Raw genomic sequence first — 17,500 nt, 5'->3', positions numbered from 1 at the left:
ATGATTATGAGTACAATGGCAATGATTACAGGTGTATTAATGTATAAGGCAAACAAGTATTAGGTTGTAAAGGAAGTTAGACCATTATTGATTTATGTTAAATTTAAATACATGTACATGTTTAGAATTATGGGTAATGATAATTTACCGCTAATCTGTTGTCTTCAGGCAAAGCTAATACGGGAGAAAAAAAGAGAAGAAGTGTTAGAACAAAAAAGGAAAACTGGAAAGCATGGGAGCCCACCACATCTCATTGTAAGCAATTTCCACTAACAGTGTGACAATTTCTGTGTAAATTCAATTTTCAACCTGGAAACAGGAATGTTAAGGATAATCATTTTCATTACTGAGTTGCTTTGACTCTAGTGATAGAAACAAACATTCTTACCCATTGCATGTGTGATGGAGACTTGGGAAAGAGGGTAGTCTACAGCTTGCATTTTAGTGAATAAAAAAGTAGGATTTGAACCTTAGGACTAAGGGTTGGCTAGCTTCTAATTAACATCTAGAACAGGCTGTGTACATGTATTTTCAAGGCCCTAATTGTTTGTAGCTTTGTACTGCTGTAGTTTGTTTATAGAACAAATTGAATTTCTTCTTGTTTAGTCCTTTTCAAGCATCCTTAATATGGTGAATGCATTGAAACTCTTTTTGTGCTATAATATTTATTTTCCTTTCAGGCAATAATTCCCTTGTCATCAAGTTGTAATTGTGAGAAGGCTGTGCAGTTATTCAGTGAGTGTGACAGTGATGGAACTCTGTATTCAAAAAGGAATTCAGTCACATTAGTGTGAGTAGTGCTTTGCAGTCCTGTTATTTACTTGGGTTTTCAGAGGCCATTCTTAGGGTTTCAGAGGCCATTCTTCCCCAGGGGAATTAGAAAAAAAGAAATGAAGAGGCCTCTGAAAGGCATATCCCTCTCAAAGAAACTAATTTCATTTTCAAGACAATTAAAATTTTTGTGACCTACATGTACGAAGGGTGTTACGAAAACTAAGATCCTTGAAAACTACATTTACATGTAAGACCTAAGACCTTGTGGTCTTAGTTTTCTTAGATTTCGTACTAAGACTAGGGTCGTAGTTTTTGTACTACATGTAAATCACAGGAATGAAACCCAGGAAAACTTACCACTAGTCATACAACTGTACTTGTAGATTTGGATGCTGGATGTTGTCTCCATACATGGTTTAAACCACAGACATAGTTACAGTAGCATGACATGCTTTGAGTGTTATTTGGCAAAAAAAAAAAAAGACAATGACATTAGGCTTAGCTGAAAGCATTACAGGAATTTTATTGTACAAGCTTAGGCTGCTGACAAAATTGGATTTACATGTACGTACCTTGTGAAAGAGCTTTGCTGAAGAAAGCAGACAGAGGAAGGACAGTTTTTTTTTTCTTTCTTTCAGCTCTGAGCAACTCAAACAAAGATTTTCCTTTCTAAAGTTAAACTATGGAGACCTCTATGCTGTGTTGGATGCAGTTAAGGTGTGTTTCAGCATGATTGTCATTGTCATACGTTTGTGTCATTTCCGTAAAAATCATTTTCAATGTTGTAAATTGATCGGTGTTGAAACAGCAATTAAAATAATTTGTGGTAAACTTATGCATTATTAATTTTTATTTTAACTTTACCAATGTGTGATAAATTTCCCTGGACTTTTACAGGTGGCAGATTCCTTGTTGTTTCTCCTGTCAGCTGCACATCCTGTAGATTCCTTTGGTGAAAAGTGTTTGTCATGCATCTTCGCTCAGGGTTTACCAACCTCCTTTCATGGATTGCAGGTACATGTACCAGCTGTACATCATCATTGTGAAAGTCAATTTGCACTCTGATTAAGGAAGGATGTTTGCAATCATTATTTTTTTTCTTTCAAAGTATTTCAAAGAGAGCATTTGTATACACATACATTGTACATCACAAATAAAATAAAATTTCTGACGTTATTGTTTACTTTCAAACTTCCCGGGGGTCACCGTCTTGAGTAATATTATTTTGATGTGGGATAAGTGGTTTGATTTGGTACATGTACACTGTACATATGCATTAGCTTTTTGTGTCAAAACACAATAGGGGAAACCTTTAACACATCGCAGTTTTATAATTCAAGATGGCAATACCAGGGAATTATAATTAGTGAAAATAATATTGATACTGAAATTCATTTGTTGCTGAAACAGCCAATTGTTTGGCAAAATTTGCAAACAAATAATCGAAGAAAAATGATCTCCTTCAGTTGAAAGCTGTTCTGAGCAAGAAGTGGAGGTTTGACTTTTAACAGTTACCACAAAATTACCTACATGAAAACCTAATTATAAGCTTCCTAAAGCAGGCCGTGTTGCTTGCACATAGCATTGTCCAGGTGTGGTAAGACAGTACACGTACATGTATGACCATTGATTGGACAAGTTCTTTTTGTTTTTGAACCTCACTTGTAAGAGAAATTAAAGAAGGAAACAATGATCAATCAAAGTTGGGTTTAACATTTTTGTGTGGAGTGAATCATGTAATTATGGAAACCAGAAGATCGTAACAAGCAGCATACACGCTTTCACACTGTGGCCACTAAGTCCGCCGGATCAATCACTATCCATTGGAAACGTCATTGTGAAACCAATTGCGTTACCCAATGGATAGTGATTTATCCGGTGGATAGCGTTATCCACCTTTTTAACAACTGGGGCCTGATCCAAGTTGTTCGAAGGGTGGATAGAGCTATCCACTGCCATAGTGGATGAATCACTATCCAGAGTACAGAAAAAAAATTATTATTATTGTTAAAAACTGAACTGCGGTTATCAGAATTCCAGCATTTTCATTGGCTCGCTGGACACAGGCCATCAGTTTGCATACCTGCTGTACCGACATAATAATTATGGTCAAGGTACGCGTCAGCAATAAAGTGAGCTGAAAACTCTTGCAGCTCTGAGAGAAAATGGCCGACAAAAACCATTTTAGACCGGAATTGGCGGAGGCAGAAATTGATGCTTTAGTCGACAATACATGTACATCGAAGAGTTGTTGATCCTGGAGTTTTTAATAAAAATATTATTCTTCTTGGTCTTGCTTGATATAAAAATATTAATGATTATTAAACGAACTCGGCACTACGCACCCTGTTGGTTAATCTATCACTTCATATACAGCGTGCTTTCATAGAATAATTGTTAAATATACTTCACATCAATTGCTTTCGCTAGATTTTATCCGCTGGATAGTGATTTATCTGGCCCCAGTTGTTCAGTGGCTGGGTAACTTTTAAATTATTCAATGGATAAGCTGTCACCATCCAGAGTATAAAATAATTATACACTTCATGTTAAACGTTGGCCGAGATTTTCTTACGCACTTTGTAACTAGATCAGCTTACGGTATGCAATTATTCACAGTTACGAGGGCAAATACTGAAATCTTTGCACAGATTGAAACGGACGGGAAGTGAGTTATCCATCGGATAAAGTTTATCCGACTTTTAACTCTACTGTACAACTGGGGCCTGGCAGATATTATTATCCACCTCTGGAACAACCAAGGCCTGAATAGAATTGGATTTGATTTGTTTATTTATTTATTTATTTATTTATTTATTTATTTATAAGCTTCGCCAAAAGGCAGGGTAGCCTCAACAGAGCATGAGCTCCAAATCAGAGGCCCCCGATTTTCATAAACTGAGCTTTCTTACATGTAAATAATAATTTATTTATTACATTCCCCTTGGAAGTAAAACACTGATTCACACGAGTGGCCATTCCCAATTCCAACCATGTTTTTTTGTTAAACAAATTCAAGGAAAATACTGTTGCAGGCTAAGCTGCTTGCACAGCTAAGGGCCGATTTACACGGTACGATTTTTGTCGCATGCGACAAGCTCACGACATGTCTACGACATGACTTACGATTGCCGCAGCGTTTTAAAACATGTTTTTTTTTTCTGACGTACACAACAATTGTAAATCATGTCGTGGGCCTGTCGTAAGCCGTTGTCGCATGGGACAAAAATTGCACCGTGTAAATCGGCCCTTAAGGGGCATGGTATTTGCATGCAGATGCTCCTAATATAAATGCTCCACAGATCACCTGTGTAATTTGTCCTTTTTTTATTTTGAATTTGACACTGAAATGCAATTAGAAAATCAAAGACAAAAATTTAAAACAACAACAACTGGGAATGACCTTGCATACATTGTTGTCTCCTTACAATTTTCTGTTAAAAACTTCTTTTTGACACCAAATCTAAAATCTTTTCCAGGGTTTGGATGAACTACCAGTGAAAAAACGAAATGATGTAAAGAGGAACATACAGAAGATAGTGGAAAAAAGGTACAGATACAGTACAGTATACATACATATATATATACATTGTAGTCTTACACTGCACCTCTAGAGTATTATTTACAAAAGGTGCAAAAGAATCTGGCATACACATTCTTTATGTTTACCCTGTTCCATAAATAAAATAACGGGGAATTCTTTGTTTACTTCGTACTATAAACGTAAGTGCCGTTGTCAAAGCGAAAAACGACTTTGTTTTTTCATTAAGAGAAAGCACAGGCTCTGTATCTTTGGTTCCATGGAAACTCACATTACAGTACACTGCACATGTACGTCAGATTGACTCAATATAAAGCTGTTGGATTATGGGGAAGGATGCTACCGGAGCCAGAGACTTTACCATCTTGTCACGTTCTCCACAAAATTAATAAAAAGGGAACTTACACAACCGCTTTGATAATACATGTAGGCTACTTTCGATATATTAAAATTCAGCTAACGCTTGAAAGAGGGGTTTAGAGGACAACTACAAAGGAAAGTTGATGATCTGCCTTTATCTTTCACATTCTATTGTTTTTGTCCTCTCTAGCTCACTAGCAAACTGAATATTGATATTTCGAAAATGGCGTATTCCACAAAACTTATGAGCAGGAGCAATGGTAATGCGTGTTGTGCACAAGCTGCTCGTGTTCTATGGGAGTGATGTAAGGTTCTGCACATGCCTTTGTACATTTCTTTGTCTTTGTTGGAAACGAGACTTGACTTACTAGGATTTCCAACTACATTCAACTTTAATTCGAATTCCCCACATATTGTTGCTTTCCACATGTAGATAAACCCAACTCATCCCGAACTCAAAACGATTTGAAGCACGCAACTGATTTTGCTTCTGCTATAGAGGTCGAACTCGCTTTACGAAAGAGAAATAAATTATTTTAGTGCGGCGTTTAGTCGTACCGTGGCCGTCATAAACAGCACACATCTCACTCCGAAAGAAGTTCACAGTCCTGCACGTCGCTTCATCGTGAGTCCGGAGATTCGCGCTTCCGTGGTCCGAAATTCGCCTGCGTTCAGGCGCTAGCCATGATGCTTCTTAGTAATTGTTACAAGTCACGCATTAAAGTACCGCTTCGGTTAATCATATGCCTAATATTTTTAAAACACGGAATTCGCTAAATCGTGCGTCCTCTTTCTTTACAAAATACAAATACAAATACCACAAATCGCGGCTTTGGTTCGCTGTTCGGTAGTCGTTTTGTGATCTCACGATCAGTCCTTTGAGCCTAGGACTGAGTGTTAAAAGGTCAGGCCAAAGCGCTGTAGCTTTAGAACAGAACGTTATAGCGTCGGGCCAAAGCGTCGTAGAGTTAGAAGAAAACGTTAGTGTGAGCAAAAGAACGTTGAAGCGTTAGTGCAAAACGTTAAAGTGCCTATGAAGTTAAAAAAATAATGTATGCCTATTTGAAAGAGTTTTCAAAATATGACTAATGGCCTTTACAGGTTTGAAGTATCTCTTTTTTTTTGTTTCAGAAATGTTTGAGTTTTTGTGTTATGCAAATTAGCAAATTGATGACGTCGTCAGTGGTTCCGCTGGAAGATGGATAACAAAATCAAGAATATCTCTCAAAGTGTTACAGCGATATGATTCAAACTTGGCATGAGTAATAACCCTTAAGTAAGGTGCAAGTTGGTGCAGAGTATGACGTAATCATGGTAACACTTTTGGCTCCAGTCCCTTTTGGTTATAAATAAAGTTTCTCAGTTTCCTCTCAAATCAAGCAAGACAGACAGTCCTGCCCAAAACACACATAGAACCCATGTTGCTGTCGGTCTCCTAATCAACTCATTGAGTGAATGACGTTTGGTTAAGACAAAAAGCGGAAATACCAGTTCCGCACAACCTTGATCTGGAAGGAAAACGGTTGCCATGGCAACTGTACAATGGGTGTACTTTATGTGCTGACTGATAAACATTATTAGTGCCAAGTTTGAAGAGAACTGCGGTAATATGTCCGAGGATATTTTAGATTTTGTGATTTGTTTTTCCCTTGGAACCACTGATGACGTCATCAGTTTTCACGTATCTCCCCAATGATATGAGATATTTTAAAAATGATAACACCATGTTTACTTTCTTCCAAAGATCCTTCAAATAAGCCTTAGTTATTTTTTTGTTTCGTAGGCACTTTAAACCAATTTTTAAAACCGTTAAATACTGTATCCGACAAATAATACTATACGCTAGTTTTTATCCGTTTCGTGGCTACGTGTTAGTGTACGTTTTCCCATGGAAGGTCACAATTACTCACACCTACTTGTTATGCAACTTAACGTTATCTACATGTACTTTTAAACAACGCAACAGTGCCTGCTATGTTACAAAGAAGTGTCTTTCGAGCATACATAATGTCAACTTACAAACTGAAAAACTGTTAAGCTGAACAGTTTTATAGTCCAACAGGCCATTTCCGAATTTAGGTCTGTTTCCTCTTCAAAGCGAGTCTAAGTGCGAAGTTTTTTGTGGTGGTAATCAGTTCTACATTAAATAAGAATGAAAACTAATTTTCATAAGAAAAACTTCGCACGTAGACTCGCTTTGAAGAGGAAGCAGACATGAACTCGGAAATGGCCTTTTACAATCCATTTTAATGATCTCCAATTTTGCCCTTCCCTGCCTCCTTTTGATTTAATTTGTTCTGATTTCAGTTGATTTGTAGTCTCCCCAATTAGTAGAGCACTCGTGCTCAGTTAAATAACATTGAGACTTAAATAAAATGGTAATAATAATGATAATGATAATGATAATGATAATGATAATGATGATGATGATGATGATGATGATGATGATAATGATAATATATTATTATTATTATTATTGTTATTATTATTATTATTATTATTATTATTATTATTATTATTATTATTATCCGTTTTATTCAATCCTTCGTTTTGCATTTCGTTCGATTTGGTTGCCTGTTCTCAGTCACTGAATTTGGCTAAAATTAAGATCGTTACACAGCCCCTTTAAGAGCTGGTTTTCCCACGCAAGCACGAGCAATAGACGAAGTTGTATTCATTTTTTGTTAATATTAGAAGTGTCTTTTGTTGTTACAACAAAAAAAATGAATGGTGGAAACGCTGGTTGGGGAAGCTTGTTTTTACTTAAGTTTGCGTTGCTACTGGAAACCAGGCTTAAGGGTTTACCCAGACTGAGTAAAATCGAGAAAGACCGTCTGCCGAGTAAGACAATTTGAAATAAAATATTTTAAAATGAAATTATTTCAAACTTTTTGTTTTCATCAGGTTTCCAAGGGATAAGATTTACGGACTTGAAACACCACAGGTTAGGTTGTACAATAATTAGGATAAATTGGATAAGTAGGATAATTTTCTAAGACTGTTTGCTTAAAAGTCACTGCCCAGCTTTTGCGACCTGTAAACCTGATTTTAAGGTCCACGAAGCGGCATTTTAACACCATGGAATTCTATTCCTTTAAGGATGCACTTGTAGCCCTGAGGCTTATATCTAACCAACATCAAAGGATCATCCATTTCCGAGAAAAGCGTCCTCACATTCTAGCTGAAGAAATAACCTATGAACCTAACAGTGGAGTGACTGATGTCCCTAGGGGAACCCTGAAAGTATCTGGTTTTGTTCGTGGGAGGAATATGAGTGTGAACAGATTAGTTCATTTGCCAGGTTGCGGAGATTTTCAACTATCACAGGTAATAATGTCAATGATACATGTAGGAAGCTTGAGCAATGGAGAATAACAACGCAAAAGAGAATTCGTTAAAAATGTAATAGGTTTTGCGAGCAAAATAAACGGGTTTAGAGTTTCTAAGGGAACTATGGTGCTGCGGCGGTGATGAGTGAAACGCCAATATTTGGTTTTATCAAACGAGATGTAAACGTACATGTACAGTACCGGTGAAAGGTACATGTAAGTTTTCAGTCTCGACTGGAAACTCGATCAACGATCCTCGATGTTTTCGAGAATCGAGGATCGAGGTTGGAGATTAGAGAAGAAAAGGGTTTCGACGAGTTCCGAGTTGTTGTCGAGAATCTCGATCAAGGGAAATCTCGACCCCAGAGGTCTTCTCTTTTGCCCATTACTGCATTCATGTTACCACGAGGAGTGAGCAGGCGCCATACAAATGCAAGGTTCACATAGCCAATTTTTGGCTATAAGAACCCTAAGGCGTATGTTCTCCTTCACAGAGTTTCCCGGAGTCTTGGGTCCGTTCGAAGCTCTGGTGACGAAAATGGATCAGAGGTTTCGAGGAGAAACATACCTTCTCGTAAACGAAACAATAGCGCCAGACAAACTCGTTTGACAGGCGTATGACACAAAAAAGCGTTTGACACTACGGCGTATGTTCTCCTTCACAGAGTTTCCCAGAGTCTTGGGTCCGTTCGAAGCTCTGGTGACGAAAATGGATCAGAGGTTTCGAGGAGAAACATACCTTCTCGTAAACGAAACAATAGCGCCAGACAAACTCGTTTGACAGGCGTATGACACAAAAAAGCGTTTGACACTACGGCGTATGTTCTCCTTCACAGAGTTTCCCAGAGTCCTGGGTCCGTTCGAAGCTCTGGTGACGAAAATGGATCAGAGGTTTCGAGGAGAAACATACCTTCTCGTAAACGAAACAATAGAGCCAGACAAACTCGTTTGACAGGCGTATGACACAAAAAAGCGTTTGACAGTACGGCGTATGTTCTCCTTCACAGAGTTTCCCAGAGTCTTGGGTCCGTTCGAAGCTCTGGTGACGAAAATGGATCAGAGGTTTCGAGGAGAAACATACCTTCTCGTAAACGAAACAATAGCGCCAGACAAACTCGTTTGACAGGCGTATGACACAAAAAAGCGTTTGACACTACGGCGTATGTTCTCCTTCACAGAGTTTCCCAGAGTCTTGGGTCCGTTCGAAGCTCTGGTGACGAAAATGGATCAGAGGTTTCGAGGAGAAACATACCTTCTCGTAAACGAAACAATAGCGCCAGACAAACTCGTTTGACAGGCGTATGACACAAAAAAGCGTTTGACACTACGGCGTATGTTCTCCTTCACAGAGTTTCCCAGAGTCTTAGGTCCGTTTGAGGCTCTGGTGACCAAAATGAATCAGAAGTTTGGAGGAGAAACGTACCTTCTCGTAAACGAAACGATAGCGTCAGACAAAAGCGTTTGACAGGCGGCCCCCTTTATCATTTGCGCAACAGACACAGACATGCTGTTTGGAAATACATATATTTTTCACGATCGCTTCTGTGCATCGTTTTTTATTTGTTTATTTTTTATTTTGTGTTCGCTCATATTTTCTTGACTTCAGTGTTTCTATAACTGCCGAATTACCGGGATACTGTTAATAAACGGCGGATTCGCTCTGACCAAAGGATAACGTTCAAAACGTGAGCTCCGCTCACGGTGGTTGCTGTAGTAGAACTACCTTAACCGACTTGTTTAATAAACTGACCAAATTTTTATGAGCAACAATCGATGGTTCTGCTACAGTATCTCTCCAACGGTGTCTTAGTTGCTGCCGCAGTGAGTGAGGCTGAAGTGAACTAACGAGGCACCGTGAAAATTTACATGTAGTTGGTTTTGATGGGCTAAATGAAACGGGGAAAATGAAGTTGGGATAATGAATGAAATGAAGGAGTTTTCCTCGCTCTTAAAATGTGTGCTCAATTTTTAACAGCGATCGGCTTCGCTGAAACCGTGCTTCACCGCCAATTGGCAGAGGCCCATACTTGCCTGGATGGCTTTCCTCGTGATGCCTCTAACCGCTAACGCCAATTTTTATTTTAAAAATCGCATTCTCCCTAAAGGCGCTGGCGAGACAAATTGCAGAAACCGTTGCGGAAAGTAGAAGTGAGTTACATTTTCCGCAACGCTTCACGCAAAGTAGGCTCTATTGACCAGCCGTTTTGTGAGCCCGCGTTCCTCTGCACACCCACGGCTCCTCCACCTAGTTGTATTTTGTAGCTATCAGAAAGTCGCCTGCCTGCCAAGTACAAAATACAATTGGCTGAATAAAATTGCGATTGGTGCTACATGTATGTCACGGACAAACGACGCGGTCCAGTGATCCAGTTGTTCGTTGGGAGTATGAACTTTTGTTGCAAGAAACCTGCCGAGTGTAACAGCTCCGTAATTTTCGACGTCATTTCTGTAATACATAAAGCTATTTTAGGAAGGTAATAGAATATTGTAATCGGGGGATTGTGACGGATTTAAAAGTACTCATTCATCATCTCTTACTTGTCAGATTGACGCTCCTGCAGATCCGTTTCCCTGGCAAAAGCAAAGAAGCCCCTCAAATCATGGAAAAGGAGAGTCCATGGCCTTGGTAGTGCTTTTTGTTTTTTTTTTTGTAAGAGTTTAAGCAGAGACAATGACTGCAGCTTTGAATCAACTCCGCAGAAGACATAGAATGGTTCTCTTTGAACTTTCACTGAAAAGTTATTTACAAAAATGTACTTAGCACGCATTGATAACAAGCCTTTCGACTTCTTTCTGACTAATAAGCAATTTCGGAGACTGAGGCCGGTGTAGTTTTTTGTTTTTGCTTTTTGTGGCTAGTAAGAGCTGCGATATTGTCAAATGTTATGTTGGCAAATACTAGCGTACTGCACATGTACATGTGTGAATTAATTCATGGGCCCTGGAATGAATAAGTTGCCGGTCCCCGGGCCCCTTCGTTTTTCCCCTATATTTGCAAAGACTTCTGGGATCACCAGGGGGCGAACAAACTTGTCGATTTGCGCTGCTCGAGTTAAAATACGCGATTAGAAACCTTCAATAAGAAGTATTTGTAGGATTTAAGCTCGATTTAAAATTGGGTGGTTAGAAACCTTCAATAAGAGGAATTTGTGGGATTTCAAGAATAATGTAAATCGTTCGAGTTTAAGAAGTAGTCATAGGTGGTGGCGATCACCGTGCAGTGAGTTTGTGGATGCGACAATGACCGTCGATATTCAGAACGACAGATCAAACTGTTACTCTTATCGAACCAACAAAGAAATGGCGGCTTCAGAGAAGCAGCTTCAAAGAACAAACTTCGAGGCCAACAAAAGCACTAAAGTTTACTCTAATCATTTTGCCGGTGGATACCGCTGTAATGCTTGCGAGAAGCCCATTTTGTATATGAAAGGTTATCCAGACGAGGGCAATGATGCGAAGGCTAGAGAAAACATCGACACGAAAGGAAAACGAAAGCAACATTCATTTCCATTTTCATGGTTGTCGCATTTTCAGCATAAGCCTTTACAGTTATGTTCTTGATCACAAGTAGCTGATGGTTGGAAGTCAGATCTAAAAGCGGGTTGCCGAATTCCAGAAGAATTTAGTGAATCAACCCTATTGACGCTCGGAAGAGGTGGTTTTTGTTTTTTCAGGCAGAGTTTGCAGTATCGCTGCAAGCAGCGGGTCGGTTTAAATCGGTTTTCCGTATACATTGAACATTATTCAATGTTAACACTCTTTCCGAGCTTTGCTTTAACCGGTACCGAAGCAAACGATCTCACATTGTTGCCTTCGTCTGGATAACTTGACTTTTCACGTACAAAGTAGGCTTTTTGCAAGTATCACAACGGTATCCAACGGCGAAATGATGAGAGCAAACTTTAGTGCTCTAGGTGACCTTGAAGTTGGGGACCGGCAACTCATTCATTACAATACAATACATTAATATAAATACACATGCACAGGTGATTATGCAAAATCGCGCGCTCTCATTGGCTCGCTACCTCGGATTATCATCCGATAATCACCTCGACGGACAAAATGGCTGCCAGTAGTCGTTTTGCCACTGTAAGTGAAGATTATTTTCGCGTTGAAATGTTTTTTCCCCCTCTTTTTTGAAATAATCACCAATGTATTTATACTAAAACGATTATTATATGACTCGCTCCGTGAGCGGGCAAGATGAACCAAATCCCGCGCTGTGATTGGCTTGCCCTGCGGGCAAGATGGAAGTATACTGCCCGCTCGGGATTTCTCGCTTGGTCCGGAAAGATCAAAGATCATTTTTGTTAGTGTTTTATCCCATATAATAAATCTTTTATTGACCAACCTTGTTCGGTCAAGATGGCTGGATATTGGCCTCGTTTACAGTGCAATACATACTTAATTGACCGCTCCCCATAGGGGCTTTTCAGCATCAAGGGTTAGCGAAACGACGGAACGGAACAACAACAACAACAACTGTTAAGAGCCCCAGCTGGGGCAGGTGCGGTCGAGAAGTTAACCGAGGGGCCTTTTATTCTGTGTTGTTACCCTGTAACCGCTCGTACCAGCATATTTTTGGGATACTTCCCCCGACTTGTGAGACACGAACGAGATGGAATAATCGTAAATGGACCATTTTCGAATTCTCACGGCTGGATCTAGCATGAAATGGAGGCTAATACGGACAAATTAATTTGTGTGTGAAATGATTTGCCCGCATTAGCATCAATTTCATGCCAGTCCAGCCGTGAAAATTCGAAAATGGTCTATTAAGGACTAACGATGGAACAAAATTCAATTTTGAGGTGACGTTTTCGTGGACCTCGTCTTAGTATAATAGGTCCCTATTAGTGTTCGCTGGGACGGGGGTTCCTTTTTGTCAAGTTCGAAAAATGACAATACTCAACTGGTGTTTTTCCAGAGTTGTAGATGAAATTTATTCTAAAGTATCTGGGAACTTGACTAACGACGATATCGACAAGGACCTGAACGCCAATAATCTATTGCGCTGATGAACAAAACAATGACTCGGCACCCCCCACACTTGTGTTTTATAGTTTGTTTGTTGTTGTTGTTGTGTTGTTTTGACGTTTTCGTTCCAAGCAAGGACGTGCAACTGAAGACCAAATTTTAGGTTATGTGGGAGGCGTGATCAAAGCACCAGACGAGAAACTTTGAATTTCCTCTCCAAATGTCCAAACCGCGTATACCATTTTTATTCCGTTGAACGGGAATGCATGGATTCATTGCAAAATCATTTGAAGTTCTCAAACATTCATTTTTTACACAGCGCTCTCCAATGCTAGTTGGAGATCAGTCCCCCTTCTAAGTGAATCGGGAGCGCCCCCTTTGCAAGGAACTCCTCGCGGTAGCAAACTAGTTTGATTGTTTGTGGGTTAGCAAGGCCATTGAACGTTCTCGCTATTCTTCCATCAGGACAATGAAGAGGGTGTTACGGCAATGGATGAAGACCTTAAGGTATTGGCTCGAGCTGACCCAATATTGCGGCAGTCTCTCCAGTCGGAAGTAGTTCCTGATGCAATGGATGGAGAACAAACATGGCCGACGGACGAAGAACTTAGACAAGCAGAGGGTAAATTAATAGTTGGGGTTTTTGTATGTTGTGATTTTTCCAATCGTTGAGATTAGGCGTTTTGTTGTGTGTGACCTGGGATCGCTTGGATTACATTCAATATTGGGTATGATGGAAATTCATTTAATCTTTACTTCCGATGAAATCAGAAAAGTTATACACACACGTTCAAGCGATAACCTAATTTATTACTTTTAACCCAGCTGTTGCCTTAACATGCAACATTGGAAATTAATAACGAGACACCGCACTTTTAAGTTAGTATAAATGCCAATTCCAGGCTTGTCATTAATGGATAAACTGTTTTCAGTAAAGCACCACATTCCTGTGGGAAACTTGACACTCCCTAAGAAGGTCCTTTAGCATTGATGAGTTTTTTTCCAAATAATCCAGAGGCCCTTGAAGAAAAGAAGGAGGTTAAGAGAGTACCCAAAGGGACTTCAGATTATCAAGCAGCTTGGATTGTAAACAGCGATGACGATGAAGAGGCTGATGGTAATAATGACGATGACGAGTTGCAGGAGGAAATTGCTGAGTGCAGTGATAGTGAGCAATCCATGGTAAGAGTCATCGAGGATTTGTCCATATTTGAATTTTTTCCTGGTAAAGGTGTATGAAGCATAACATGTAAAAAGAAGTTTGAGATGTCACATTTACAAAGTCAATGCGAAGCTCAGTTAAAGGCGAGACAGCTGTAGATGTTATTAACAACTGCGTCGCAAAGTGGAGGTCTGGTGCCTGACACATCCTGGAGCCTCCACTACTGGCAGCCAGCTCCAAGACGGAGATTGCAACGATGGTTGGCAAAACCTGGCAAACCAGCCATGAGCCCCCACACCCCCACACCCCCGTCAGTGGAAAGTAGCGTTGGCGGGGGGGGGGGGGGGGGGGGGTTGTAGGGAGAGAAAAAACCGCTAAACGCTCCACACAAAGTTGCTCCTTCTTCACGCCACACCGATGAATAAGCTCTACAACCCAAAGCATAATGTCCCACAGGGAACTTATGAACATAGAAGGTATAATGCTTTTGCATGGCAAACATGTTGCATGGCAGGAACAATGAAAATGTTTTGCATTAGAAAGAACATTTGTTCCCATAGGAAAGAGAATCTTTTGTTTCTGCCATGCAAAACTTCTATTTGTGAGAAGGGTCCTACGGTTTATAGTGTTTATCCGAGAAGACTTGAAAGCCTAACTATTTGCAGATGAAATTACAAAGGCAGCATTTTCTCCTCAGTTATTTTAAGATCCTGAGTGTTGATCCAGCCGGGGTTCGAACTCGCGACCTCCCGCATGATAGTCCGATGCTCAACCAATTGGGCCACCGGTGCGCTTCTAGTGGTTAACTCAGTTAAAACTGCATTTAACTTGATCGGCTTCAACATCAAGTGGTGATGCCCATTTATGTGAATCAAGCGAAATTTGTCTCAGATACATCTTCTTCATCGATTAGTGAAGCATTTGAATTAGGAATTAACTCTTTATTTTCTTTTGTTCCCAACCCATGATGCAGTACGTTATAGGGGCACATGAAAAAACCGGGGGATCCAGTTCACTAGATCGTGGCAATGTCCCATGAAGGCGAACTTGAATTTTGTTTTTTTTCTTTTGCAAAGAAGGCCCACAATATACTGCATTATCGGTTGGCGGAAAAAGTGCGGTAGATGCGTTCAAAATTATTAGTAATTTCTATTAGTTTTATTTCGTTGTTTGAACGATACTGAATTTCACTGTAATCTGAGATTTCTTGGTTTTTTTTTTGTTTTGTTTTTTTTTAGCGTCCTGTAAAAAAGGCATTAATTTTTAGGTGCAGTCCTTTAAAGGAATAATGCGTTAATTTAATTTGAAGTGGGGGTTTTCTTGTTTTTCTTGTCAGGATGCCAATGATGAGCAATATGATACTGTAAGTTGGAAACTCAAATTTATATGTTTGTTTTTTAACCCAAAAAAATGATATCAATTTGTGTCTTTTAAAGCCGAGATTCTCAACACAAACAACGCGTTCTCTTATAAACAACGTTGTTTGAGATGTGTCCAGGATTGACCCTGAATAAGGTACAAGCGAATTTCAATAAGCGTTATGAAGTGTGCCACAAATGCTGCTTCTCAAGTAAAGATAAACAGCTGCATTTACCCGAAGCCAAAAATGACCCTAACCTTTACCCTTACCTAAGAGAGTGTCTAATCGGTGTGGGTGGGTGGGTCGTGGGTTGTGGGTCCCTAAACCTAAACCTTTTTTTTTTTTATTCATGACTATAAAAATTCTCAAAACAGACAAGACTTAAGACCCAAGACAAATTTGGACCGAGCACTGAGGGAGCTAATATGTTTCTTTTTTTTTTTCTTGAAACAAACACCACCCACCACCCACCCACCCACGCGATTTAGCCTCACCCTTACCTAATTGTTGCAAATAGGTTGCAAAGGCTTAGACTTAAAGGGACATCCTGCACATGAATGGAGATAAGAAGTAACTATTGCAATGACAACTAAAGCGTCATCCCAAATTAATATTTGCCCTTTTTAATCACTTTGCTAGCATTCCAACCCTTTAATTAATAGGCCATTTTCGAAGTATCAAATATTCAGCTTGATAGTGAGGCAGTGAGGACAAAAAAGATAGAAACGCGTTGGAATGAATATGAAAATTATTTGCAAATCATCCACCTTCCTTTCTCTTTGTTCTCTGAACCTCTCTTTCAAGATAAATTTTAAAATATCGAAAAAAGGCCTATTCTGACGAATGTCTGTCATTTAGCCAAGAATGAACCTGATATAACTGTTTGCAGCAGGTTCGTTATGTGGTGGCATTCTCCATAATACATGTACCTTGATTACTAGGTATTTGATTGTCCTGGAAACGATTTTGTTAGAATTTACTTAATCAGCGTGTTAGCCTTTTTGTTGCCGCTGCCAATAGGTCATTTCCGAGTTCATGTCTGCGTCCTCTTCAAAGCGAGTCTAAGTGCTAAGTTTTTCTAATTAAAATTAGCTTTCATTCATATGTAAAGGAGAACTAACTACCATTACAAAAACTTGGCACCTAGACTCGTTTTGAACAGGAGGCAGACACAAACTCGGAAATGGCCAATTGTTGAGCGGAGGCCACCTTCAGAGTCAATCCGCTTCCCTGCATTAATTGTATCCATCGTATGTCACTTAATTATATGGCAAACAATTCTCAGGCTAAATGAAGCACTCTTATTGGCTGGTGTTTGGTCGGGATTTTGCAGTACAGACCATCACCATGGAAACGATCCGCTTCCGTTTTTTTCTCTGTCCCGGGGAATTCAAGTTGAGCGAAACACAAAGTTTTAAAAAAGGAGAATTAATTGTTTTCATCGCAACAGTACAATATTATTAGAGCTAGTATTTAAATATAGAAGATTACCGTTGAAAGTTCGCTGATGGAAGCCGAAGCTTAGGAACATTCACCAAGCGGAGAAGTGTCCTTACAAACCTCACTTTGCTCGTGACCGTACTGGGGAATGTTGTCCCTCGGTCGTTTTTGTACGGACCTCGCGCTGCCGCGACCGAGGGCCAATATTCCCCAAATCGGCCCTCGCTCTGGTTTAGTAAGAGGTTATTATATTTTGTAATCTGGTTTGTTTAACCGTTCGATGAGAAGGCGAGGCGTCTGAGATGTGAAATCTAAGCAAGGTGCTTGGCGCCCAGTCAGCGGCTGTAAACAAATCCATATCAAACAGGCGCGAATGGAATAATTCTTAGATTATATTTTAATAGATTCTGAATGACTGGATACTTTCAAGGTTTGAGTTCTGCCGCAAATTCTTGAGTTTAGCAACACTTGATCGCAACACGAGATCTTAGGCCAGGCACTTTTGATCGATATTTAGTGCGATAAGAAACACAACATTCCATGTTACGAATTTAATG

General features: G+C 39.7%; 1 protein-coding gene across 2 annotated transcripts in view; it reads left to right on the top strand.

Annotated features, from left to right (window-relative positions):
- The window catches only part of LOC138016576 (pre-rRNA-processing protein TSR1 homolog), a 46,704-nt gene that overhangs the window by 3,168 nt on the left and 26,036 nt on the right, over positions 1-17,500 (top strand). For both annotated transcript variants that reach the window (XR_011125835.1, XM_068863750.1), the window contains exons 3-13: positions 169-255; positions 681-790; positions 1,413-1,491; positions 1,672-1,788; positions 4,254-4,324; positions 7,580-7,619; positions 7,775-8,002; positions 10,550-10,630; positions 13,447-13,603; positions 13,997-14,163; positions 15,480-15,506. Coding sequence is in view for 1 of the 2 variants with exons in the window: in XM_068863750.1 (XP_068719851.1) it covers positions 169-255; positions 681-790; positions 1,413-1,491; positions 1,672-1,788; positions 4,254-4,324; positions 7,580-7,619; positions 7,775-8,002; positions 10,550-10,630; positions 13,447-13,603; positions 13,997-14,163; positions 15,480-15,506 (1,164 nt within the window). In the remaining variant the exon portion in view is untranslated. The remainder of the gene's footprint in view (positions 1-168; positions 256-680; positions 791-1,412; positions 1,492-1,671; positions 1,789-4,253; positions 4,325-7,579; positions 7,620-7,774; positions 8,003-10,549; positions 10,631-13,446; positions 13,604-13,996; positions 14,164-15,479; positions 15,507-17,500) is intronic.

Source organism: Montipora capricornis, chromosome 9 (assembly GCF_036669925.1).
Source record: "Montipora capricornis isolate CH-2021 chromosome 9, ASM3666992v2, whole genome shotgun sequence".
Classification (NCBI taxonomy): Eukaryota; Metazoa; Cnidaria; class Anthozoa; order Scleractinia; family Acroporidae; genus Montipora; species Montipora capricornis.
This window is presented reverse-complemented; position numbering and strand designations above follow the sequence as displayed.